Source organism: Nakaseomyces bracarensis (genome assembly GCF_045282275.1).
Source record: "Nakaseomyces bracarensis strain CBM3 chromosome Unknown Scaff13_0, whole genome shotgun sequence".
Classification (NCBI taxonomy): Eukaryota; Fungi; Ascomycota; class Saccharomycetes; order Saccharomycetales; family Saccharomycetaceae; genus Nakaseomyces; species Nakaseomyces bracarensis.
Genome location: NW_027263959.1, coordinates 1,885,215 through 1,912,490, shown reverse-complemented (window position 1 = coordinate 1,912,490; position 27,276 = coordinate 1,885,215). Strand labels below are relative to the sequence as shown.

Below are 27,276 nucleotides of genomic sequence, written 5' to 3'. Positions count from 1 at the left end.
AGTGCAATTACTAGGTATTTTAAAAAGTCTTGACTAGATTATATTTTTTTGTGGATTTATTTTATTACAGTGTTTTATATATTAATAAAAAATAAAAGAAAGCATATCAATCAGTAGATTCAGCGAATCTTTCTTGCATATTATTGAACAGCTTTTCAAATTCACCATGAACCTCCTCTTCACCTCTACTTGGCTCGAAGAATTTAGAAGATGAGACAGCATGTTTAACATCAGAGACATCTTCTGATAGCTTGGACCAGTTGGCACCATTGGCAACTGATTTTTGAGCTTCATCATGGTAACCGATAAATGATCTCATCATATCGAAGGTCTTCCAAATTGGGCAGAATGCATCATAACTGGAGTAACCGTTTTGTTGCAAGAAGTCTTCCTTGATCAAACTGGCAACATCCAAGGTAATCTTATCGCTATCAGACAAAGCAGACTTACCAACCAATTGGACAACCTGTTCCAATTCTTCAGCATTGGACAAAATCTCCTTCATACGATCTCTTAGAACAGGGAACTCTGGGTAATTACTGTCATAGTACTTATTTAGAACATTAGTGTACTTTGAATAGGAAACACTGGTGTTGATAGATGGGAAATGTTTTCTTTGAGCAAGTTTCTTATCTAGACCCCAGAAAACTTGTGTAATACCTAGAGTAGCTGTGGTAACTGGATCAGAGAAATCACCACCAGCTGGGGAAACAGCAGCAACAATAGAAACCGAACCAACACGGTCTGGAGAACCTAAAGCAACTGCCTTACCGGCTCTTTCGTAGAAGGAGGCCAATTTAGCACCCAAGTAAGCAGGGAAACCTTGATCAGCAGGCATTTCACCAAGACGACCAGAAATTTCTCTCAAGGCCTCAGCCCATCTTGATGAAGAGTCAGCAATCATAGAAACATTCTTACCTTGATCTCTGAAATATTCGGCCAAAGTGATACCGGTGTAGATAGAGGCCTCTCTGGCAGCGACGGGCATGTTAGATGTGTTGGCAACTAGAGTAGTACGCTTCATAATTGGCTCCTTTCTGCCACTGATTTCAGTGTACAATTCTGGGAATTCCATCAAGACTTCAGCCATTTCATTACCACGTTCACCACAGTTGTGGACCAGAACTAAGTTATAAAGTAGGAATTGATGATCAGAGTTATCTTCTAGTGTAATACCGTAGTAAGTGTCCTTTGCTAGCTTTTCGACGGTAAAGTCCATTAGCTGTGGTTCCATTATGGAGTTAGTTTTCGTAGAAATGTTCCACTTACCTACACTGTTTTTGATAGTAGAACCTAGATTATTACCAGATAATCTTAGAGTAGTGGAAACATTGCTGCACTTCAAACCTAGAGAACGAGCCAATCTAGAGATACCAGCCTTCAATTCTTCATCTATATTCTCAAGTTGGATGTACTCATCGCCATCCTTACCCTTAACGTCAATCATACCAGCCAATAAATTCTCACGAACTTCAAAAGTATCATGGATAAACTGTTCAGGGATAGCTTTTCCGTTTTGGGATAGCATAGTTGAAGTAACTTCAGAGAATATGTTACTAGAATAATTTTCTTTTCTCAAGGAAATGCGGTTAACTGGTTCAATAATTTCTTGGTCTACAAAAACATTGGCATTACCTACATGCTTGTTGTTATCTATCAATGGGATACTCTGTGTTTGAGTGTATGTAGTGGCTGTGGTTTCATTAGAGATGGTATATTGCTCCCCGAATGACGAAAGTATATTTGCGATCTTAGATGTAATGGATTGTTTGTTTGATGGAATGTCGATACTGTCTGTTAGCTTTGAGCTAGATGCCAACCAAGCACCGATGGCGTATGCCAGGTCGGAGACGTTGCCAGAAGCAGAGTTTAATTGTCTTTCTAGAGATGGGGTCTGTAGCAATACAGGGTTGACGGCCTGTTTGGTCAAAGCACGAACCTCAGTGCTTAGTAGTTCGATATCCTTGACCTCTAGATTCCATGAGATTGGGGATTGATCAATTGATTGAGCGAATTGTTGGGCTTCCTCAATGGTTTTGAAAAACTCACTCGATTCTTGAACAACTTGTACAGCACGGCTCTCCGCTTCAAGTATTAGAGTTCCTAGTGCTAGGTAGGTAACTGATAGATTGTCATGTAGTTGGACGTTTTGTTCGGTCTTCAGCACTAGAGTATGTCTTGAGTTACAAGTAAATGATAGATCTTGTTCGCCTTCTAATTCGATGTTGTACATGTTATCATAGCCTCTAGGTAGTGCCACCACAGCTCTTGGTTTACCATCTTGGCCCAAGACCATTTCGCCTATGTCAATAGTCTCAATAGCTCTGTTGGAACCGTCTGCCATCATGACCATTGTGCCCTTAGAGAAACAACCAACGTAGATAATAGCGTCGGAGTTTGAGTATTTAGATAGCGATTGGGAAATGACGGTCTTACCACACCCGAAGGCACCAGGGATACATGTGGTACCACCTTGAACACAAGGGAACAAAGCGTCTAGGACTCTCTGACCTGTCAGTAAAGGGTAATCCGCTGACAATTTCTCTGCAACTGGTCTAGGCACACGAACTGGCCAAGTGTGGAACATGGAGTATTCGTATTTATTACCGTCAAATTCGACCTCTAGAACCTTTTCGTCAACTGTGTAGTCACCAGCTGGGGCGATCCAGGTGATTGTACCACGAGCTCTTGGAGGCAATAGGATCTTGTGGCTCTCTAGCAGACTGTTCTCGAACACAGTACCAAAGATATCACCACCAGAGATGTGGTCACCAACTTTATAAGCACCAGGTGTGAACTGCCACTTGATGTCTCTCGAAAGCGCTGGTGTGTCAATACCTCTTGGGATGTAGATAGACTGTGAACTCTCTTTGATAGCCTTCAATGGTCTCTGAATACCATCGTAAATGGTCTCCATTAACCCTGGACCCAGCTCCACAGACAAAGGTTTACCGGTTCTCAGCACTGGATCACCCACGGTAACACCGGCGGTCTCCTCATAAACTTGAATGGTGGCCTTGTCACCATCAATTCTGATGACTTCACCAACTAGGGAGTCATGACCCACTTTAACCAACTCATACATGGCACACCCAATCATATTCTCAGCGACAATAACAGGACCAGAAACACTATAGATAGCACCATACTGCGACTCAGCATCGTCCAGACTCACACGCTTCAGCTCCTTACGAGCATTCTCAATTGCACCAGCCATTACTATTTTTTGGTATTAGCTTGCTTTTGTAGTGAGAGATATTTTATAACAAATAGTATAAGATCTAATTTTAAGACTAAAAACACTAAGACTGTATTTCCAACCCCCCTCCCCCTTGTGCTCTTCTGCCCTTGTGCCCTTATGCCCTATCTGATAATAAGTCTCCCCCGAAAGCAAAAACCAAAAACCAAAAACCAAAAAAAAAAAAAAATATTACAGCAAATCCACGTTCACAGTGAGTAAATGCATGTGGATATAATCGTACTATATTATATTCCAATATACGGATATACAACGAGCTATCCCGTATACTATTATATCATCTGTAACGTTTTGAGTATTGTGACTTACTCGTATATAATACCACCAACACCCCCCCTTTTTGTTGAAGGTTTTTTGTTTCCGGGTAAGAAGAGTGTTAACAGTGGTGTGATGCTCATTTTTTATAAATTTTTTTTTTTTTGGGTTAAGAAGGTCTCTAAAAAAGGGTTACCCATATAATATGTTCAAGCAAGGGGGGGGTTGTTATTTTTTGAAGAGCATAGAGAGAGAGAGAGACAGAAGAAAAAATTTATTTATATCATGAAGGGGAGGAGAGGGTTCTTATTGTATTTATAGTTAATAAGAGAGTGGAGAGAGAGAGAGAGAGAGATTGAGATAGAAGAGAGAAGAGAGAGAGAAGAGGGAGAGTAATAGCAAAAGAGAGAGAAGATAAGGAATTATATTAAAAGAACTAAAGATAGAAAGAAGTAATTAAAAAAAAAAAACTCAAAAAAAAAAGAAAAATAAGAAATGGACATGGATATGGATGTTCCTATGCATGATGCGGTAGATCAATTGGATAAAGATGCGAATAATACGAGTGATAGTATAGGAGATGAAGTTGATGAGGCGTTTAAGGATGCTACGTTTTCTGATAGTAAGAATGATAATGATAAGGGTGGTAAGATGGAGTTGAATTCTTCTAATATTGGGCAGTTAGACCAGTGGATAGAGCATCTTGGGAAGTGTGAGGTGTTGTCGGAAGACGATGTTTCTAAGTTGTGTAAGATGGCGGTGGAGGTGTTGCAGTATGAGGAGAATGTGCAGCCGATTAATGTCCCAGTGACTATATGTGGTGATGTGCATGGGCAGTTCCATGATTTGATCGAGTTGTTCAAGATTGGTGGGCCATGTCCCGACACGAACTACTTGTTCATGGGTGACTACGTCGACAGAGGGTACTACTCAGTGGAGACCGTGTCTTACCTGGTTGCAATGAAGGTGAGGTATCCACATAGAATCACTATACTGAGGGGTAACCACGAGTCTAGGCAGATTACCCAGGTGTACGGGTTCTACGACGAGTGTCTCAGAAAATACGGTAGTGCCAACGTCTGGAAGATGTTCACGGACTTGTTTGACTACTTCCCAATCACCGCCCTGGTGGATAACAAGATCTTCTGTCTCCACGGTGGGCTGTCTCCGATGATAGAGACTATCGACCAAGTGAGAGAGCTGAATAGAATACAGGAAGTGCCACATGAGGGTCCTATGTGTGATCTACTGTGGTCAGACCCAGATGACAGAGGCGGATGGGGTATCAGTCCCAGAGGTGCAGGTTTCACCTTCGGTCAGGACATCAGTGAACAGTTCAACCACACAAACGATCTGTCATTGGTAGCAAGGGCACACCAGCTGGTCATGGAAGGTTATGCGTGGTCCCACCAACAAAATGTGGTCACAATCTTTAGCGCACCTAACTACTGCTATAGATGTGGTAACCAGGCGGCTATCATGGAGGTTGATGAAAACCATAATAGACAATTCCTACAATACGATCCATCTGTTAGACCTGGCGAACCAACAGTCAGTAGAAAGACTCCTGATTATTTCTTATAAGCAGACAAAAAGAAGACAAAGTTATTCTGAAACAACAAATCAGTAACAAAGATAATAATAAGTCCGATAGAAGAATTGTTGCTAATTGTTAATGTTTTCTGATCAAAAATCTTCATTGTTCTTATTTTACTTTTTTCCTGAATTTGATGTTGTTTTTGTTTTGTTTTTGATTTGCAATTTAACAAATATTTTTCACTCTCAAAATAACAATTCATTTTTTTCCTATGATTTTATTTTAATTTATCTTTTTAATTTGTCCCTATGAACACTTGTTGATACGCTTTGAAAGTTGTTCAAGAAATAACAAAGAAATATTGATTAGAAATTAACAATGTAAAATAAATACAAAATAAGTTTAAGATGACGATATTCGGAGAGGAGATATTTAGAGAAAGAAAGAAAAAAAAGAAAAAAAAAGTTAATGATATAATAAACCAATTGTTTTCTTTTTTTATTTGTTATTACCTTGTTATTTTTATTATTTAGCCATCCTTCTTTTTCCTTGTATAATCATAATTTTATATATAAACCATCCCACATCATTTATTTCTAATCTCGTATTCTCTAGCTTTTTAGTAGCACTAAATAAAATAATGAAACCATAATTCAATTCCGTTCTTTAATTAATGATCCAGAAATTTATGTTTTGTTAAGGATTGTTCGAAGTTAACGGTAACTATATTCGTATTTAATAACAAACTTATGGCCACCCTAGTGACGGATAGATATTTGATTTGATCTTCATGGTTCTATTTAATCTCAATCCGTATAATAGATGTAGGATATTAAAGTATAGTATTTATTTTAATTTTAATTTTTATATTGCTTTTGAATGATTATGAAAAAGCAAAATATAAATTATTTAAGAGAGTATTAAAACAGTCAGGGAATAAAAGGATAAAAATAGAGTGTATATATAGAATTGAGGATTGCAGTCTGATAGGAAAACGTAAATCGTTAATTGTTAGCTTTTTGTATTTTTTTGTTTCGGCACAATTTAGTTTACTTTATTAAATTTACTCCTTGTTACTCAAGTTGTTACTCAACCATTCTAAACCTTCGTACAAACCTTCACCGGTAGTAGCACAGGTGGCTTGGATGAACCAAGGACGGTTTCTAATAGAGTGTAGACCCAACTTCTCGGTAATCTCAGCAGCAGACATAGCTTCTGGCAAATCTTGCTTGTTGGCAAAGACCAACCACACGGCGTTTCTCAATTCATCTTCGTTCAACATTCTTTGCATAACCTCTCTAGCTTCACCAATACGAGATCTATCGTTGGAATCAACAACGAAAATAACACCCTCAGTGTTTCTGTAGTAATGTCTCCATAGAGATCTGATTCTGTCTTGTCCACCGACATCCCAAACGGTAAAGGAGATATTCTTGTATTGAACAGTTTCGACGTTGAAACCAATGGTTGGAATAGTGGTGATAACCTCACCCAACTTCAACTTGTACAAGACAGTGGTCTTACCAGCACCATCAAGACCAACCATAAGAATACGCATCTCCTTGTTACCAAACAAGTTGCTGAACAACTTAGAAGCGAAAAGACCCATTTTTTTTTTGTTTTTCTTCTTTTGATATGTTTTGTTTAAATTAGTACTTTATACTGGTTTTTATTAATTGAAGTACAATTGGAAGACTATTTATCCAGGCAAAATTCTTTGCTAATTATGGAAAAGGGGGGGAAAGCAATACAAGAATATTAAACTATCAGATCAACATTTGATTCTCAACGCTATAATTAATCAAAAAAATCGGTAAAATTCAATAACAGCACTTAATTCACTCCCTTTAAATATTTCCAATATTCCTGGATAAACTTGTCATACATTTTGTAATAAACAAATATCAGTTAGTAATTTAATTCTTTGTATCATTAAAAGATATGATTATCAATCCAGCATTTTCTAATACAGATTAGTTCTTTTATAAGCTATGAGTTTATATTGATTTTCTTTCCAATAATACCACATTGGACAATATTTAATTCCCAACCACTCACAGGTTTCTTTAAAACAATTTTAACTTTATATTTCCATATTATGATATATCAAGAAACCAGATTGATATTATTCCCAAACAAAAAAAACAACATACTATTAATTTATGGAAAAGAATGCAATAAGAATTAATAATTTTCCAAGACCAAGTTCTTTTTCCTTTCAGGGATACTCTAGCACTTATGAGAAGTAGCCTTTTTATAAAAAAGAATAATAAATAAGAGTATATAGAAAAAAAAGACTAATTATAAATAAAGCCCCAAAAGACAGATCAATAAGAAAGGGAATCAGGCCCTTCTTAGAACAAGAAAATATTTCACAAAGCTATCAATTTTCCTTCCAGCAAAGAAAATCACCAGGATTTTTTTTTTTTTAATTAAAAAAATAAGAAAAAGTTGCCTCCTCTACGGCCCGGCCACGCGTTGTATGTGTTGCGAGACAAAAAAAATATGCTGTGATACGTTATCGTTAGTTGAAACCAGTAACGTGTACATTAATATAAGATATTATAATCTGTTATAATCATTGATACAAAAATGAATAAAATGCTTGATCTATACTATTACTTTACATAATTTTTTTTTTAAAAAGAAAATGACTTGATTGTGTTATGTAAAAACAACACTAAGGAAACAATAAAAAAAAAATGACAAAAAAAAAAAAACCAAATAAAAAAAACGACATAAATGTAGCTTCAAGAAAAAACTACTTACCAACATTCATCTTTGCGTTGGAGTAGTTACGTAAGCCACGAATAAATACTGCATATTGTACTTCATTGTTATCGGCTTCCCAATGCATTTCTGCTAAACGAATATGCCATGGAGGGTATCCTGTTAAATCTAATCTTGGGCCAAAGCAGAGAATTAAGTCAGGTTCTGGACCTACCAGGTCAAGAAGTTGATTATTCAGCAAGTCCATAGTAAAATCTGAGTCCTGTATTTCCTTGTTGTCCTTTAAATCGGAGAGAGTTTTCAAGAGTTCAACAATTGTTTTCCGTCCATCTGATGCGGAAAGTAGGGATATCTCAATAACCGGTTTTTTCTCCTCATCTTCTTCAGTAACATCAATGTCGTCTATATCATTATATTTTTCCTGAAGATGTGGAACATTGACAGCAAATTTTGGAATGTTCTGTGGGCCATAGTATTTAGCTAATTGGGAATGTACCTTTTTCCTGAATTCCTGGACATTTTTCGTTAACAGACCATTATAATCAAAAAGACTAACATGCTTAATATCCGCGCAAACAGCCCAGCAGACTATTTCACTTCCATCATTTAGTAGGCCCTTTAGTCCACCGCCAACTGTGTATGATGGCTTGTCTTCTAATATAGCTCCCAGCTGCTTAGGTAGTTTTTTAAGGTGTTTAACATCCTGCTCAATAAGCTGTGGAGTACTCGCGGGATTATTTATTATCGTAAGGATGCTTAATTTAAGCCTATTATACCGAAATTGGCAAAATCTGTACATACCGTACATGATGTATAAGGTGATCAGGATAGCTTTGTAAAATATGAATTCCAACTTTCCCATCTTATGATTCCAATCTTCCTTTTGCTTCAAATATTTTATATCATCTGTCTCCATTGGTCTCGGTATATCACTTGCCTTTAAAGATCTCAATTTACCATCAGTTTCATTTTTATGCGCCATTCTTGAAATCTCCTCTATTTGAGCCAAAGTGGATTCTTTTGTCATTATTCAAGTAAAAAAAAGACTCTAATATTAATTTCTCAAACCTCTCTTGCTATTTACTATAGTGCCAGAAATAAAAGACCAACTTTTGTGATAGGTTTCGATGTCAGAATACCAAAAAAAAAAATGAAAGGACTCCAGCAAATTAAATGTATTTCTAAGTAATCAGCAACTTAATAAGTACCAGCTTATCGAGTCCTATGTTGGTCAAAAATGTTTGTAGAATAAGGTTGGCTTGTGAAGTGTGGATTTACTTCTTTTTTATAATTATTAAGTGAAAGGAAGAACACACGCAAACTATTTCTATTCCTATTCCTATTTAGACTATTCTAGTATCTACCTGTATAATACTTTATTCCAAATTCTAGATAAAAACAATACTTTAAAGAATCAAGATTAAACGACAACACATGCACAAATTCACACAATATCTGTCTTTAACGTTATTTGTCCATAATAATTTTTTCATCGATCAGAGAGCAATCGGATTTTTTTCTTTTTTTTTTTTAATTCCCGAAGGCAGCGAAAGAGAGAAGAGCAGCGCCTATATTTACCCGGCTTGTATAATATAAGCCATATCATATTGCCGTTTGATGGTTTACAGTCTGTTGCATTCTGTAATATTAGAATATTTATATTTATCTTTAATAGATGGAATGTGAATATATATAGTTATAATTATACCGCTGTGATAAGTGATTCAGGAAACAAAAAGAAAATAAGAAGAAAAAATACGACCGTAATGTAAAAAAGTAGTCGTCTATCTATAAGGCTTGTTCGTTATAATATTTTACTTGCTCTTTTTTTGTGAAAGCTTTTTTTTATTTCATCGCATTATTCCCATCATTAATAGTATTATTAGAAGAACCTTGTTCTCCTATATGAAATGTTTCATTATCTGTACTATGCCATCTTGTACTTTCATCATCTTCGTCACTGCTATCTAATATTGAGGGAGGACCGCCTCTATATGTGCTTAGACCAAATCCATTACCTAATTCCACATAATTTGAAGGGATTTTCTCTAATGTTTCAGGTATCATCGGTGTTGGGCTATTCCAAGTTGGCAGCTCAGAACGTAACATACTTTCAACATTGTGTTGGGAGTTTAACCCTGTCACCGTAGGCTCCCTATCTACGCGTTTTGTGGTAATTCCCTCCTTTAGTTCGTATTCATTTGATGCTCCTTCATCTGTAAGATCTGTGTCATGAAGATTGTTATTCATAATATCTTCCATTGTTGGAATTACATGATTTTCAAAACCATGATCAGGTGCCATTGGAGGGATGGAAGACTCGGTCCTAATTTTCTTATTCCATTTCGTTGATTGAAAACAGTTAGGTGACTTAATATATAGCTCATTAATCTCCTCTAATGTTAGTCCACGGGTTTCATAAACAGTAATAAAAGCAACTAGAGTTCCGAGTGCATTTAGACTGCCCCAGATGAAATATATCTTGGTGCCCATCGAGGATTTGAAATTAGATCCCGTATCCACTATATATGGTGTCATCAATGCGCAAATAAAATTCACCAACCAGTTGGCAGCGGCACAAATAGCTGTGCATTTAGACCGTACACCAAGCGGAAATAATTCTGCCGATATTACCCATACGACACCTCCCCAGGTACATGAAAAAGCAGCAATAAACACACAGATAAAAGAAATCATAACATTATTAGAGACCACGGATTCTGTCGACACACCAACAATAGCAATAATATAATTACAAATGGTTATCGCAATACCACCATAGACCAGGACCTTTCTCCTTCCAAGATAATCAATTAAAAACATCCCGGGAATATTGAAGGCGACATTCACAGCGTAGGTAACAAAAGAAACCAAGTAACTACTTTTGATACCAGTATTATTGAAGAAATAAACACCGTAGTAGAAAATAAAATTAATACCGGAGAATTGCTGAAATGCTTGTATCGAAATACCTGTGAACATCCTCAAAACCTGCTTTGGTCTATTTTCACTAGACCTGAAACAATCCCAAATCGTGGCAGGTCCAAAGGATGATTCGTAATCATACGTAGCTTTTATTTCTACTAGTTCCTCCAAAAGTCTAGGGTCTTCGACTGGAATACCTCTCAAAAATGCCAGCGATTTAGCTGCACTTTCGATATTGTCTTTCATAACATAAAATCTGGGACTTTCTGGGAGGAAAATCATACCAAATCCAAGAACTGCAGACCAGACATATTGTAGTCCAATAGGAATTCTATATGAACTTGGACCATCTATAGAGTGTGTTCCCTGAGATACTGCACTCGATACAAGTAATCCCAAAGTGATTGCAAGTTGATAGGTTGTAATAATTGCACCTCTCATATGTTTTTGAGCTGCCTCCGCTTGATACAACGGCACTACAGCAGAGATTATACCTATCCCTACACCAGAAACAACTCTCCCTACTATAAGTAGGGCAAGTCCCGTCGCTGCAACCTGTAATGAGTTCCCTATTGAAAAAATAATTACAGTACTGAATATTATTGTTGTCTTCCTACCGTACACATCTGATATCCATGGCGCTATTAGGGCCCCAATAAACGTCCCCAGGGAAAGAAAAGACACCAGCATCGATATTTGTGTGGGTGTAAAATAGGAATGGTTCGGAGTAATATGCGCCTTAACATATTTCATATCCGTTATACTATTTATCAAACCGGTGTCATAACCATAGAGGAAACCACCCACGGCGACGAATAACCCTACAAAGGCAGTCATAACAGTTGAACGTAACGGTAACGGTTGGGCCAGAAGCTGCATATTGTTTTCTGCATCCGATACATCGGTGGTGCGACAGTGCACTATTTCATCTCGTAAATTGTCACCTACGCCATAAATCCCATAATCATTCATACCAAATGTTTCAGTTTCGTTATCATCATCATCATCATTATCATCATTAACATTAACATTAACATTATCATTATAGTCATCATTATCATTATCAATATCATTATCGTTATTATTTTCGCAATCATTAGCGTTTGCGTTTCCATATATATTCTTAAAATAGTCATTATTAGTATTAGAAGCTATGCGATCCACATGAGAACCATCAGAAGGCATCATATTTCTAGAAATTCCACTTCCATTCGGGAGTGATGTCCTCCTCCTCAGTACACCATCTAAATCAATATTTCCCATTCTATAAGGATTATCTGACACCTCCATATCTCTATAAATTTTATTATTTGCTATTTTTTTTTTTTTTATTAATTTTAGTTTTCTCTTTCTTGCCTCTGTTAATTAGATTTTTAATTCTTTTTGTATGTTAATTCTTTTTGTATGTTAATTCTTTAGTTTTTTTTTTTTGAATGTTAATTTTCGTTGATCAAAACTAATAACCCCAGATTAAATGGTTATATAAGATTAGATGCCATCCATTTCGATATCCTTTTCTTATACAAATATTGCTTTTTTTTTATTTTTTGGGCTTTAGTGTAATATTTTAATATGAGCTTTTTGGTCCTGTCAGTAATTTGACCTTCTTTTTAAAAAAAAATCTAAGCTTTGTACGGGACTTTGTAAGTGAGATGACAAATTTCCCATTTAAATAAAAAAAGAAATGTTAAAGAAGTAAAGAAATACGCAGAGAACGGCGTACAACGGAGGGCATTGTTTTTTTCCAAGGCAAACCAAGATCGATAAGAGTTGTGCGGTAGGTTTAGTACCCCACCAAGTTCTTCGAGAAAGTAAAATATCAGGAAGGGATTGATAGCATTTGTACGGGAATTTGTCTGTGTTCGGAAAAACTTATTTCTTTTCTTCTAAATTTTTTTAAATTTCTTTAAAAATTTTTTCTGCTCGAGACCCGAAACATGAAATTTTTTTATTAATAGTTTTCTGATTTTTAGTGAATATTTGCGTATAATTCCGGTTTTTGACACATTTTGTGTGGAGATGAATAATCGAAAATGATCATAAGTTGAAGGGGGGAACAAGAATTCCCTCTTTCTCTTTTTTTTTTGGTACTATTCTTACGTGCAGATATATTTATGGATTGGTCATGCATTAATAAACCAAAGAAAAAAAAAAAAATAAAAATTAAACTGGAGATAACTTTGTAAAAATTAATGGGTAAAACAAAATAACAGCAACAAAAAGAAAATGGCGAAGATAAAAGATAAGAAGAAAGATAAGAAGAAACTAAAGAGTTTACATAGTGCACTCAAGAGTCTACTTAAGGAAGAGAAAAAAAATAAAACTGGGTATGTACGATCGCAAACGGTGAAAGGTAAAGATAAATCCAAGAAAGTGCAATCTGAGGAAGAAGATGAGGAAGTACAATACAAGAATGGACGAGCGTATATACACTCAAAGGAGAATCAATTGATACCGAAACTTACCGATGATGAAGTTATGGAGAAACATAAACTTGCCGATGAGAAGATGAAGCAGGTTTGGACCAATATCATCGAAAAGTATGAGAACGTTGAAGACCAAGGTGATGTAGTAAATCTACACACTGGCGAAATTGTTACTGATAATGGCCATGTTAGAAACCTTAATGCGAAGGAGATTGAGTCAAAGACTAGGTACGACAGCGTTGTAAAGGACTTATTATATAACGAAGGCAGGGACGGGGAAAATCATGAAGAAAAAGTGGAACACTATAACCAATATAGTATATGGGATGAGGAAGACGATGATGAAGATAGTGCCTCGTTCACTGATCAGTCATCGTCGTAAAAGATGGTATATGTGATATATAAATATATATGTTATAAAGTGACTTTAATATAGTCACGTTATAAGCACTATATACGTCACACCATATCGGTGGCAATTGATCCGGGTAAACAATATTAATGAATAAATCATCTCTGACGAGCTACGTCGACGATATTGTTGTCTTTTTTTTTTTTTCTTTGCGAGAGGGAAAAAAATATTGAAAAATAAGAGAGCCAAAACAAGATCTTGAAGTTAGAAAAGAGAGAGTTTATATATTCTAATCACAGAGTATAACCAAGGATATCCTGCCCCACAACAAGCAGACTTATTAATTTTTTTTTAATTAAGTTTTCTTGGTTTTCTTTGGGTTAATTTTTTTTGCAAAAGAAGACAGAAAACTTGCCACCTTTTTGAAAGAAGGATAAAAGTGAAAATTTTATTTTTATTTTACTTCCGTTAAAAGGTTTTAAAAAACACAAAAGAAAAATAGAGAAGGAATATATCCTATCTAGTAACTATTTTAAACTAATAGGATTAAAAAACGTAACTGAAACATAACTGTTAAGTGGTTTCTAAGTTATCCTTACTTTTTCCTAATTTTCTTTCCAAAAGAAATACAAAACAAAAAAAAAAAAGAGAAAGAGACTCCTTCAAAGAATCAAAATTAAAGAGGTAATTTTCCTTAATAAACAAGTCTTCGTTTGAGTTCTAAGATATATATTTAAAAGAGAAGTATTATATCGTGGTTATAACAAAAATAAGAAGAAGGTTACTGTTATAAAAAGGCTAATTTCCGAAAGAAATTTATTTCTAATCAGACGCTTTATTTCCTTAATTGGTTAATTAACAAAAAAACAACAATATAATAAATTTTTTTAAAAAAAAAAACAAGAGAAAGAAAATTGTAAATATAGACTTTCAGAAGTTTCAATTTTTTTCCTGTATTATAAATCCCTTCAAAGTTTGAAAGAAGAATATTAATTTCTGCATTAACAGGAATTAGTCCAAATTTGAACTATACAAATCAAAAGAAAGAAAGAACACATACCGTGGTAATATTATTATACCCCCCACATTTGATATTATTTCTGAAATCTTTTTAAAACTAAAAAAAAAAACTCCAAAAACTTTAATTTATTTAAAAAAAAAAAATGGTCGGCCAACAATATTCAAGTGCACCACTGCGTGTTGTGAAAGAAGTCCAATTTGGTCTATTCTCTCCAGAGGAAACCAGAGCTATCAGTGTGGCTAAGATTAGATTTTCGGAAACTATGGATGAAACACAAACTAGAGCTAAAATTGGTGGTTTGAATGATCCAAGATTGGGATCCATCGACAGAAATTTAAAATGTCAGACATGTCAAGAAGGTATGAATGAATGTCCTGGTCACTTTGGTCACATCGATTTGGCTAAGCCTGTTTTCCATGTGGGTTTCATTTCAAAAATCAAGAAAGTCTGTGAAAGTTTGTGTATGCACTGTGGTAAACTGCTATTAGACGAACACAATGAACAAATGAGACAAGCGATCCAAATTAAAGATCCTAAAAAGAGATTTAATGCTGTTTGGAGTATATGTAAAACTAAAATGGTTTGTGAGACAGATGTTCCATCTGAAGATGATCCAACGAAACTGATATCAAGAGGTGGTTGTGGTAACGCACAACCTACTATCCGTAAAGATGGTCTAAAACTGGTTGGTAGCTGGAAAAAAGACAAGAGTACTGGTGATTCTGACGAACCTGAGCAAAGAGTCTTAAGTACTGAGGAAATCTTGAATATATTCAAACATATATCTCCAGAAGATTCTTATAGATTAGGGTTTAACGAAGAATTTGCTCGTCCAGAATGGATGATTCTTACTGTCCTACCAGTTCCACCTCCTCCAGTTCGTCCATCTATTTCGTTCAACGAATCCCAAAGAGGTGAAGATGATTTGACCTTTAAACTTGCAGATATCTTGAAGGCCAATATCAGTTTAGAAACATTGGAACACAATGGTGCACCACACCACGCTGTTGAAGAAGCTGAGAGTTTATTACAATTTCATGTTGCCACATATATGGACAATGATATTGCTGGTCAACCCCAAGCTCTTCAAAAATCGGGACGTCCTGTGAAATCTATCAGAGCTCGTCTAAAGGGTAAGGAAGGTCGTATCAGAGGTAACCTAATGGGTAAGCGTGTTGACTTTTCTGCCAGAACTGTCATTTCAGGTGATCCAAATTTAGAGTTAGATCAGGTCGGTGTTCCAAAGTCCATTGCAAGAACCCTTACATACCCGGAAGTTGTTACTCCATACAATATCGACCGTCTGAGTCAGCTTGTACGTAATGGTCCTAATGAACATCCTGGTGCTAAATATGTCATTCGTGATAACGGTGATCGTATTGACCTTAGATATAGTAAGAGATCAGGTGATGTGCAGCTTCAATATGGTTGGAAGGTTGAACGTCATATTATGGATAACGATCCAGTTCTTTTCAACCGTCAACCTTCCCTTCATAAAATGTCTATGATGGCACACAGAGTCAAGGTCGTTCCATACTCTACATTCAGATTGAATTTGTCTGTTACCTCACCTTATAATGCCGATTTTGATGGTGATGAAATGAATTTACATGTCCCGCAATCTGAAGAAACCAGAGCTGAATTATCTCAATTATGTGCTGTTCCACTGCAAATTGTTTCCCCTCAATCTAACAAACCTTGTATGGGTATTGTTCAGGATACATTATGTGGTATTAGAAAATTAACATTGCGTGATAGCTTTTTGGAATTCGACGAGGTTCTAAACATGTTATACTGGGTCCCTGATTGGGATGGTGTAATTCCTACCCCTGCAGTTATAAAACCAAAGCCACTTTGGACAGGTAAACAAATTTTATCTGTTGCGATTCCAAACGGTATCCATCTACAGCGTTTCGATGAAGGTACCACTTTACTATCTCCTAAAGATAATGGTATGCTTGTCATCGATGGTGAAATTATATTTGGTGTGGTGGATAAAAAGACTGTTGGTTCCTCTAGTGGTGGTTTAATTCATGTTGTCACCAGAGAGAAGGGTCCAACAGTTTGTGCAAGATTATTTGGTAATATTCAAAAGGTTGTAAATTTCTGGCTGTTACATAACGGTTTCTCAACTGGTATTGGTGATACTGTTGCTGATGGTCAGACTATGAGAGAAATTAGTGAAACCATTGCTGATGCAAAGAAGAAGGTTGAAGCTGTTACCAAGGAAGCCCAAGCGAACCTTTTAACTGCCAAGCATGGTATGACCCTTCGTGAATCTTTTGAAGATAATGTTGTTCGTTACTTAAATGAAGCCAGAGATAAAGCTGGTCGTCTTGCTGAAATGAACTTAAAGGATCTAAATAATGTCAAACAAATGGTAAGTGCTGGTTCTAAGGGTTCATTTATTAATATTGCGCAAATGTCTGCCTGTGTTGGTCAACAATCTGTTGAAGGTAAACGTATTGGTTATGGTTTCGTTGATCGTACTCTACCGCACTTTTCTAAGGATGACTATTCTCCTGAATCTAAAGGTTTTGTTGAGAATTCCTATTTAAGAGGTTTGACACCACAAGAATTCTTCTTCCATGCTATGGGTGGTAGAGAAGGTCTGATTGACACTGCAGTCAAAACCGCTGAAACTGGTTATATTCAACGTCGTTTGGTTAAGGCATTAGAGGATATCATGGTTCATTATGATGGTACGACCAGAAACTCTCTAGGTAACGTTATTCAATTTATTTACGGTGAAGATGGTATGGATGCTGCTCATATCGAGAAGCAGTCTCTAGATACAATGGGAGGTTCTGACCAAGCTTTCGAAAGAAGGTACAGAATTGATCTATTGAATACTACTAACGCACTTGAACCATCCTTGCTAGAATCTGGCTCTGAAATCATTGGTGATTTGAAGATTCAAATTGCTCTAGATGAAGAATACAAACAATTAGTCGCGGATCGTCGTTTCCTAAGAAAAATATTTGTCGATGGTGAGTCCAGTTGGCCACTACCAGTTAATATTAGGCGTATTATCCAAAATGCCCAACAAACGTTCAGAATTGATCACACCAAACCATCAGATCTTACAATTCCTGAAATCGTAAACAGTGTTAGAGACTTACAAGATAAGCTGCTTGTTCTACGTAGCAAGAGTGAAATTATTCAAAAGGCTCAACAGGATGCTATCACTTTATTCTGTTGTCTATTGCGTTCACGTTTAGCCACTCGTAGAGTTTTACAGGAATACAGATTAACAAAGGAGGCTTTCGAATGGGTTCTAAATAATATCGAAGCTCAATTCTTGAGGTCTATTGTTCATCCAGGTGAAATGGTTGGTGTTCTTGCCGCCCAATCTATTGGTGAACCTGCTACTCAAATGACTTTAAACACTTTCCATTTTGCAGGTGTCGCTTCCAAGAAGGTTACTTCCGGTGTTCCTCGTCTAAAGGAAATTTTGAACGTAGCAAAGAATATGAAAACTCCTTCACTAACTGTGTACTTAGAACCAGAATATGCTGCTGACCAGGAGAAGGCTAAATTGATCAGATCCGCAATTGAGCATACGACATTGAAAAGTGTTACCGTTGCATCTGAAATTTACTATGACCCTGATCCTCGTACTACAGTTCTTCCTGAAGATGAAGAAATTATTCAACTGCATTTCTCTTTGTTAGATGATGAAACCGAAAAACTTCTGGATCAACAATCTCCTTGGTTATTACGTTTGGAACTAGATCGTGCAGCCATGAACGATAAAGATTTAACTATGGGTCAAGTTGGTGAAAGGATCAAGGAAACTTTCAAGAACGATCTGTTTGTTATCTGGTCTGAAGATAATGCTGAGAAGTTAATCATTCGTTGCCGTGTTGTCCGTCCTAAGGCATTAGACGCTGAAACTGAGGCCGAAGAAGATCATATGCTGAAGAAGATTGAAAATACCATGTTAGAAAATATTACTCTGCGTGGTATTGAAGGTATCGAACGTGTAGTCATGATGAAATATGACCGTAAAGTACCAAATGAAACTGGTGAGTACCAAAAGGTTCCAGAATGGGTTCTTGAAACTGATGGTGTCAATCTTTCTGAAGTTATGACTGTGCCAGGTATTGACCCAACTAGAATTTACACCAATTCTTTCATTGATATTATGGAAGTTTTGGGTATTGAGGCAGGTCGTGCTGCTCTATATAAGGAAGTTTACAATGTTATTGCATCGGACGGTTCTTATGTCAACTACCGTCATATGGCTTTACTTGTTGATGTGATGACTACTCAAGGTGGTTTAACATCTGTGACTCGTCATGGTTTCAACAGATCTTCAACCGGTGCTTTAATGAGATGTTCCTTTGAAGAAACTGTCGAAATTTTATTCGAAGCTGGTGCATCAGCTGAATTAGATGACTGTCGGGGTGTTTCAGAAAACGTTATTCTAGGTCAAATGGCTCCAATAGGTACTGGTGCTTTTGATGTTATGATTGATGAGGAATCATTAGTCAAGTACATGCCAGAACAAAAGATCACAGAACTTGAAGATGGACAAGATGGAGGAGCTACTCCCTACAGTAATGAAGCTGGTCTTGTCAATACCGAAATTGATGTTAAGGATGAATTAATGTTTTCGCCTTTGGTTGATGCCGGTTCTTCTGATGCAATGTCTGGTGGTTTTACAGCCTATGGTGGAGCTGACTATGGTAGTGCTACTTCTCCATTCGGTGCTTATGGAGACGCACCCGCCTCACCTGGATTTGGTGGCGTATCGTCTCCAGGCTTTTCGCCAAGCTCTCCTGGATATAGCCCAACATCACCTTCTTACTCTCCTACTTCTCCATCATATTCTCCAACATCTCCAAGCTACAGTCCAACATCACCTTCTTACTCACCAACATCTCCATCATATTCACCTACTTCTCCTTCATATTCGCCAACTTCCCCATCTTACTCACCTACTTCTCCTTCATATTCGCCAACATCTCCAAGCTATAGTCCTACATCTCCTTCATATTCACCAACATCTCCTTCTTACTCACCAACATCTCCATCATATTCACCAACATCTCCATCATATTCACCAACCTCTCCATCATACTCGCCTACATCTCCAAGCTATAGTCCTACATCTCCTTCATATTCACCAACCTCTCCAAGCTATAGTCCAACATCTCCAAGCTACAGCCCAACATCTCCTTCTTATTCGCCAACATCACCCCAATATTCCCCTACATCTCCAAGCTATAGTCCAGGATCACCAACCTATTCTCCAAAGGACGAAGATGAAAATAAGGATGAATAGTTTTATCAATAGCTCCGAAAATTTTATGCACACGTTTATTATTCATTTCTTGATTTTTAACAATATCACTGTATCATATATTATCTAATGTGTTAAAACGATCATCTATTATTTAGATTATTTAATAGTACATGCAACTTAATAAAGTAAATCTTAAATTTATCACGATATATATTCATATATGTCTGTATCATGTTATGTCACTTTTTTGGAGATTAAACCTCTAAAAATGTCAAACGAGTTACCATCAGGTTGTAGATGGAATACATTTCCAGTAGTTTGAGTATTACTACCAGTCCTTAGTTCATGAGCAATAAGCATACCATAATCTTCGGTGATACCTTTTAGAATTGCACGTGAATCTCCATGATCTGATAAGGTAACAATTTGGTTAGTGTGCAACCAGAGTCGATAATATTCTGGAAGAACTACCTTCGCACCATGATCGATGAACTGTTCCAAGATTACCTGTAAATTATTCATGTAAAGAGCCAACAATTTCTCAGTTTGTACATAAGGTAGTGCTTCTAATCTTGCCTTTTCTCTCTCTTCGTTTAGGATATCAACCCAACTCTTTAGAGATGTAGTTGGAGCTTCACTACTAACATTTAAACCACATCCTAACAATAATGAGTACTTGCCATTAACAAAATTGGTATTCACCAATAATCCTGATATTTTAACATACGCTGGCTCAATATCGGTCAATGGAACTTGGTTATGATCAAAGCCTGTACCAAGTAGTTTGATATTTTTTTCCTTATAGTATTTAGGATCTAGCGCGTATAAATCGTTCGGCCACTTAATTCTAACCGGTATATCTTCATACCCAGGAGCATAACCACGAATTGCCTTACAATAAGCCAACATTGCCAAATATTGAACAAAAACAACAGATATATTATTTCCAGTTCTTGGTGAAACTAAAGGAAGGTTTAATACCGCTGTAGAAGCACAAACACCTCTGGGATTGACCCAGACATTATTTCCTCTACCTCTTCCAGCCAATTGAATTGAACCAACGTGCAACATAGTATTATCAGGAATCGATTGCAATAATACCTTGTTAGTGTTTAGTAATGTACTAGTAGAGGTAATAACTTCACCATAAAGAAGCAATGAACCAACTGAATTTTCAGGATTCAAATAATCAAAGTACCTTTTGAAATCAAAATCTCCTGAAATCTCACGAGGTGGAAGAGACTCCTCAGCTGAGGGGAATATGATGGCTTTTGGTGATTTATCCGGATCTTCATTGGACAAGAGGCTATTAACTGACTCAAATTTCTCCTTATAGCCCTTATACAAAAAGAATCTATCTGTTGTACCTTCGAATTCACCATGATCAGCCTTGACATCATAAGAATCAATATTATTTTGAAGGTTATTTTCAAAAGCAGAAATTAGTTCATCTTTATTAGCTGGTTTTGCACCTAGAAGCAATGGTGTCAAATGTTCAGGTCTACCAGAACCTGGGGAATCATTACATTTCAATCCTGATGAAGAGAGAATCATTTTCATGAATTCTAATCTCTTGGGCTCATTCTCCTTCAAAACGCCTAAGATCTCCTTTTGAATCTTCTTATCTTCGTTCTTTTCCAAAATACTTGGAGTAAATTCTGGATGCGGACCAGTCAACAAAGCTTTACCTTTACCGACACTACATAGCACCACAGCAGCAGCATTTTTCACAGTTGATAAAGGATCATCAGAGAATTGAACAGTAGCATTATCACCATAACGGGCTATGACTTCGACATTGTCGTATAGATCGGCATCAACAAAACAACTCCCACCATTATAATAAGTTGAAAATTCGGTACCATCCTTCACCATTATCTTTGCAGCACGAGCGCCTGACTCACTATTATACTCAAAATTGCCGAACACAGGTCCTCTGGTAATCCCGGGAAAGAATTTTAGTTCCCTATCACCCACAACCTCAAGAGTCGGATCACCTTTGGCAAATTCAACTCTGCTGCTTCCGAAATATCCTCCAGCACAGAATCCTATATAAATACCACCATAACTGTTAACAAATTTCCTTATCTTAGGGATAATCCTCTTACAATCAGAAACATATGGTAAATCTCTTCCACCTGGAAATACAATAGCAGCAGCTTTACTCATCCAGGGTTCTTGCTCAAGTGTACGAATTGTTACAGTACTAACAGCATAATATGGCTCTAAAAACATCCGTAATGAATCAACAACATGTCTTACTGACCCAGGAGTAGTACCACGTCCTTCATACACTAGAACATTCATTATTTTCGTAGGTTGATGGTTATTTCTAAACTAAATTCAGTTTAATGAAATAAACACTCTCCAATTAGTGAATAAACAACGATTAAAAACAGGGTACTTATATACTTTTTGTTTTTTTTCGATTATCTAATTAATTGTCTTCCAGAACTTGGATATAGAACAATTTGCTGTATACGAAAGACCCATTTGGTTCTTCACATGGAGCTGTTACAGGAAGTCATTATATCATGAATCAGCAGCTCATCGCATTTTGTTGAAATTTTATATTTGTCACTCTAAGGCGCACTAAGTGAAAAAAAAAAATAAAATATATTAAGCCCAAACCCTCTTTGTAAGGATAGTCATGATAACCTGACTCAAAGTTTGTTGACTAAACTTTCTTTATTTAGTGGATTATAAATAACCAGGTGATTTCTTTAAGAAAGCTACTTCTCGGCGGGTTGGAAGGCAAACCTAAGAATTAGCCATTGCATAATTGCATACAATTAACAAACAATACAAAAACAATGTTTCTACCACTACGGGTACGGGTGCGCTTTCCTTATAGTGGGCTCAGGACTGCATCATATCATGGCGTTAGGCATCAATCTAAACTAGTGAAGCCATTGGGCGTACTTACAGTACCGAACGTCATTACAATATCGCGAATTGCGACCACACCTGTCATTGGATATTGTCTTTTACACAACCAATTAGTACCTGCACTTTCATTGTTTGCTTATTCCAGTGTTACTGATTTCCTGGACGGGTACATAGCAAGGAAATATAACATGAAGTCTGATGCGGGCACCATTTTGGACCCCATGGCTGATAAACTTCTAATGATTGTTACTACAGCAGCACTGGCGTTCCCACCTGGTCCACAGATAATACCAATGAGCATTGCCACGCTAATACTTGGTCGGGATGTGATCATGGGTTTCAGTGCGCTTTACATACGGTACAGCTCTTTGAAACAAAAGTACGGCAAGGTGAGTTGGGAATCATACTGGAACTTTTTCAAATTTCCCAGTGCTGTAGTCAAGCCGCTAACGATATCGAAGTGGAATACTTTTCTTCAGATGATATATCTTGGCCTAGGGGTTATGATGTTAATTTTGGATTCTGATATGATAGATGTTGATGAAAAGAAGAAAGAAGACAATAAAGACAAAATAGCTGACTTTAAGACTGGCTTTACGTGGCTTGGTTATATTGTAGGTGCTACTACAGTCCTTAGTGGAACATCTTATGTCTTTAGCAAAAGTGCAGTGACGTATTTGAAGAAGTTCTAAAATATTAGTAACCAATAAGCACACCTTATGTGTCTATTAGGATTTATTATCTTTTTAAGATGTCCATACTATACCTTACCTGTTTGTATATATCCACTTTCTGTTGCATTTAATCAAGGCCCTAAACAGTTTTATTTTTAGTAAAAACAAGTGTAGCAATTTGTAATGATCACTCTATAAGCTTAAGAATATGAAAATCCTTTCCAAACATGTGCATACTCCTAGATAGGTTATTGTTACAAATAGGTGTTTTTCAAAGACAATACTAATTTCAATAATAAAACTGCTTTTAAGGTTCTGCAGATGCCCATCATATATTTGAACAAGTGAATGCATTAAAAGATTTATTTAGGATTACATATCTATTATTATTTTGTGTTTTTATATACCAAAATATCGGTTTAACGACTGAATGTGATATCATCAATACGTAAAATAGATTTGACACATTCAGAAGCTAGAGTAATTGCACTGGTACTGACTAACACTGGCTGCAAAATGTGCTCTTCGTAAGTATTTGTAGTACCTGATCTTCTGACAGAGATACCGTCATTTACTTCACCATTTTCATGCTTTGAGCGCAGTTCGGTGATAACCTTAATACTATTAAGACCAGCGTTTTCAGCTAATGTCGTTGGAATGACCTCTAGAGCTTGTGCGAATTCTTGCCAGATGTATGCCTCAACACCCTCCATTGATCTAGATTCCTTTTCTAACCTTCTTGATATTTCAATTTCTGGAGCACCACCACCGGCTATTAGACCCTTTTGTTTCACAAGACAACGAATGACACAAAGAGCATCATGTAGAGAACGTTCGGTTTCATCCAAAATCATAGCATTAGCACCACGGATGATGACAGAAACTGTTGGTTTGGCGTTGTTGCTCTTAATACCAGACAACTTGACTATCTTAGTACCATCACTATCTATCTCTTCTACTAAGTCAGCAGAACCCAATCTGTCTTCTGTGAACAAATCGATATCGGCAATTGGCTTACAACCCAGACTCTTTGACAAAAACTCTATCTCTTCTCTTTCGATATCCTTAACCACCATGATACCTAGCTTAGCCAAGAAATGTAGCGCAAGGTCATTCACAGCGTCTCTAAGGATGGATTTTTGAATCAGTAGCACATTACACTTAGACTTCTTAATCTTCTTACAGATGTTCAGAAGGTACGCCCTTTCTTCTTTCAAAATCTTATCCATTTGTCTGTAATCACTGACCACAATATTATTTTCAGTGTCTGGCTTTGGAGGAGAAATCTGGAACTGGATCAAACCAATCTTGGCCTTCTCCTTCATGCTAGGACCACCGGCAGTCTTCACAGCAGTCTGTGTCAAAACCACACCATCGACCATCTCAGTGTCACCAATAGTACCACCAACCTTCTTAATCAATCTGATATCATTCAAATCCACAGTAGAGGCGTCCTTCTCAGTGATCTTCAAGACGGAATCAACTGCCAATGGAGACAAGAAAGACGAGTATTGTGAGACAATCTTGGAACTCAGCGAAGTAGATGCCGCACGGATCAAATCCTCCCTGTCATCAAGAGAAATCGGATGACATATTTCCAATAGAATATCCACAGACCTCTTGGCGGCCTTCTGGAAGGACTCAGCAATGATAGTTGGGTGAATACCCTTGTTCAAAAGTCTATCAGCAGCACCCAATAGAGCACCTGTCAAAATCACAACAGAGGTAGTACCATCACCAGCCTCCGAGTCCTGCGCAGCAGAAACATCCACTAACATCTTGGCCACAGGATGCAAAATCGCCATCTGTTTCAAAATAGTGTGCCCATCGTTGGAGATAATAATCTCACCACGAGAAGTCTTGATCATCTTGTCCATACCTTTAGGCCCCAAAGAAGTACGGATCGCATCAGCAACAGCCCTCGCAGCTACAATATTGGCACGACGCACCTCCTGCGGCTTCTCTTTATTCTTAAACGTCGCATTAGATGGACTCTTCTTAGCAACCATTTTTAATTTATCTTTTCCGTTTCTCTTTCTCTCTTTGCAGTATCTACCAGATTTCCACCCTTGATAATAGAATACAATTACAATATTACCTGCTTGTTCAATTGAGTAGGTCAAAATACCTTTAAATAACTATATCTCATCTAAACCAATATCGCCATACAAAAAAAATTTTGGGCTCACAGCGATTTTTTTCAACTTTTACGTGGCGAAATACGTCAATAGTGATAAAACGCATGATTCTTTTAATTAAGGCCCTAGGCTGAATAACAATATAATGAAGCTAGTATCCTGCAGCTGCACCTTTTTAAAATACCAACACACATATCTCAGTGTATTGTATACTACAGGCCATCTCTTCCCCCCGCCACTTACCGCATCCCCGCCTTGCGTATGTCTCAGCAAGTCATCTTTTGAACAATACTGCTACACATACCACGCATATCCTATTCATGTAACCACTCATAACATACTTATTCAAAACATTTCGACCAATCATTTCCCAAACAAAAGTGCATGCTATTGTAAATACATCCCTTATTGATGTTAGAAAAACAATCATGTGTTGACTTTTCGTAGTGCAGCATTTACCCTTTAATGGACCTTTTAGGTTGATTGACTTCAAAGATTGATATTAAGAAGAAGCCACCGTCCTTAAGCCAGAATCTAGAACATCGGTACAGCAATAAACTAAATCTACTAAATATAATGTCGACTGATTGTAATGTTGTGATTGTTGGTGCTGGAGGGGTCGGCGTCGTGAGTTCGTTGTCGATGTACCACGCCGGTAAGTGTGAGGTCTCGATGGTGGTGCGGTCTGATTACGATACTGTTGTTGAGCATGGGTATACCATTGACTCGTGTGACTACGGTGCATTGAGCGGGTGGCGTCCTCACCAGGTGTACCGTGACGTGCAGGAGGCTGCCTCCAGTGGTAAGTTCTTTGACTATGTAGTCATCACGACGAAGAACATTCCGGATGGGCCCCGTGCGTCGACTATGCCTGTGCTGGCGCAGCCGTTCCTAGAGAGTAACGAGAAACTGGATCCTACTCGCTTAACCTCAATTGTCCTTATCCAGAACGGTATCGATATCGAGAAGGAGCTTATCACTACATTGAAGCCCGAGGAGCACAACAACTACGTGGTGTTATCTGGTGTGGAGATTGTAGGCTCTACGAAGGTCGGCAAAGCGCAGATCAAACAGGTAGGTACGGACAATTTGTCCATAGGTGCGTTTGACCCCTCAGACAAACGTGCCGTTGAGAGCGCAAAGAGGTTTGCTGTACTCTACGATGCTGGTGACAAGAACCACGTTGAATTCGACGAGCGTGTACGCTACTCGCGCTGGAAGAAGCTACTGTACAACGCTGCTATCAACACCACAACGGCTATTGTCGGCCTGGACGTCCCCAGGACCATCGAATTCGGCCACGAGGACAACACGAAGAACGCAATTTTCTTGCCAGCCATGCACGACATCGTCAACATTGCTGCCTCTGAAGGTATCGTGATCGAGGAGAAGTTCATCGAATTCTTCGTGAACATCTCCGCCAAGCGGATGTTCACACCCTCGATGTGCGTCGACGTACAGAAGGGACAGCTCATGGAGCTCGAAGTCATCCTAGGAAACCCACTGAAGATAGCCAAGCAGAACGGCGTAGAAACACCAACCCTCACATTTCTGTACAATATCTTAGCCATTATACAAAACAAGCTAAAGGAACAAAACGGTTTGTTGAAGTTCGACGAGTCCACTTGCTCCATAACAGATTGATCCGGCCCTCAAACTCCTCCATGTCCAACCTTTGTCTCTAGGCATACCATATTACATATATATCCACTTGTAGCAACTAGAAATATAGTATATTAATTGAAATATAGTTATAATATTGTAATAGTTATTAATATAGACTTATGATATATCTTAATACGAAATGTAACGTGATTAG

General features: G+C 37.3%; 11 protein-coding genes across 11 annotated transcripts; 5 read left to right on the top strand and 6 right to left on the bottom strand.

Moving 5' to 3' along the window:
- Nucleotides 1-106: 106 nt before the first annotated feature.
- On the bottom strand, nt 107-3,217 carry VMA1 (H(+)-transporting V1 sector ATPase subunit A; the record flags this gene model as incomplete). Its single annotated transcript, XM_071055037.1, has 1 exon — nt 107-3,217. One exon carries the CDS (start codon nt 3,215-3,217, stop codon nt 107-109), a length of 3,111 nt encoding a protein of 1,036 aa, XP_070909730.1.
- A 792-nt stretch (nt 3,218-4,009) lies between these two features.
- On the top strand, nt 4,010-5,098 carry RNJ42_04872 (serine/threonine-protein phosphatase; the record flags this gene model as incomplete). The annotated part of the gene is made up of 1 exon (XM_071055036.1): nt 4,010-5,098. One exon carries the CDS (start codon nt 4,010-4,012, stop codon nt 5,096-5,098), a length of 1,089 nt encoding a protein of 362 aa, XP_070909729.1.
- A 1,016-nt stretch (nt 5,099-6,114) lies between these two features.
- ARF2 (Arf family GTPase ARF2) lies at nt 6,115-6,660 on the bottom strand (the record flags this gene model as incomplete). Its single annotated transcript, XM_071055035.1, has 1 exon — nt 6,115-6,660. The coding sequence occupies one exon, from the start codon at nt 6,658-6,660 to the stop codon at nt 6,115-6,117; it is 546 nt and encodes a 181-aa protein (XP_070909728.1).
- A 1,152-nt stretch (nt 6,661-7,812) lies between these two features.
- RNJ42_04870 (Dehydrodolichyl diphosphate synthase complex subunit NUS1) lies at nt 7,813-8,808 on the bottom strand (the record flags this gene model as incomplete). Its single annotated transcript, XM_071055034.1, has 1 exon — nt 7,813-8,808. One exon carries the CDS (start codon nt 8,806-8,808, stop codon nt 7,813-7,815), a length of 996 nt encoding a protein of 331 aa, XP_070909727.1.
- An 818-nt stretch (nt 8,809-9,626) lies between these two features.
- On the bottom strand, nt 9,627-11,996 carry RGT2 (glucose sensor; the record flags this gene model as incomplete). Its single annotated transcript, XM_071055033.1, has 1 exon — nt 9,627-11,996. The coding sequence occupies one exon, from the start codon at nt 11,994-11,996 to the stop codon at nt 9,627-9,629; it is 2,370 nt and encodes a 789-aa protein (XP_070909726.1).
- A 936-nt stretch (nt 11,997-12,932) lies between these two features.
- Nucleotides 12,933-13,514, top strand: SCM3 (Scm3p; the record flags this gene model as incomplete). Its single annotated transcript, XM_071055032.1, has 1 exon — nt 12,933-13,514. One exon carries the CDS (start codon nt 12,933-12,935, stop codon nt 13,512-13,514), a length of 582 nt encoding a protein of 193 aa, XP_070909725.1.
- A 1,133-nt stretch (nt 13,515-14,647) lies between these two features.
- Nucleotides 14,648-19,795, top strand: RPO21 (DNA-directed RNA polymerase II core subunit RPO21; the record flags this gene model as incomplete). The annotated part of the gene is made up of 1 exon (XM_071055031.1): nt 14,648-19,795. One exon carries the CDS (start codon nt 14,648-14,650, stop codon nt 19,793-19,795), a length of 5,148 nt encoding a protein of 1,715 aa, XP_070909724.1.
- A 195-nt stretch (nt 19,796-19,990) lies between these two features.
- BPL1 (biotin--[acetyl-CoA-carboxylase] ligase BPL1) lies at nt 19,991-22,063 on the bottom strand (the record flags this gene model as incomplete). The annotated part of the gene is made up of 1 exon (XM_071055030.1): nt 19,991-22,063. The coding sequence occupies one exon, from the start codon at nt 22,061-22,063 to the stop codon at nt 19,991-19,993; it is 2,073 nt and encodes a 690-aa protein (XP_070909723.1).
- Nucleotides 22,064-22,569: 506 nt separating this feature from the next.
- CRD1 (cardiolipin synthase) lies at nt 22,570-23,337 on the top strand (the record flags this gene model as incomplete). The annotated part of the gene is made up of 1 exon (XM_071055029.1): nt 22,570-23,337. One exon carries the CDS (start codon nt 22,570-22,572, stop codon nt 23,335-23,337), a length of 768 nt encoding a protein of 255 aa, XP_070909722.1.
- A 401-nt stretch (nt 23,338-23,738) lies between these two features.
- CCT4 (chaperonin-containing T-complex subunit CCT4) lies at nt 23,739-25,328 on the bottom strand (the record flags this gene model as incomplete). Its single annotated transcript, XM_071055028.1, has 1 exon — nt 23,739-25,328. One exon carries the CDS (start codon nt 25,326-25,328, stop codon nt 23,739-23,741), a length of 1,590 nt encoding a protein of 529 aa, XP_070909721.1.
- Nucleotides 25,329-26,033: 705 nt separating this feature from the next.
- On the top strand, nt 26,034-27,101 carry RNJ42_04863 (uncharacterized protein; the record flags this gene model as incomplete). The annotated part of the gene is made up of 1 exon (XM_071055027.1): nt 26,034-27,101. One exon carries the CDS (start codon nt 26,034-26,036, stop codon nt 27,099-27,101), a length of 1,068 nt encoding a protein of 355 aa, XP_070909720.1.
- Between the last annotated feature and the right edge of the window lie 175 nt (nt 27,102-27,276).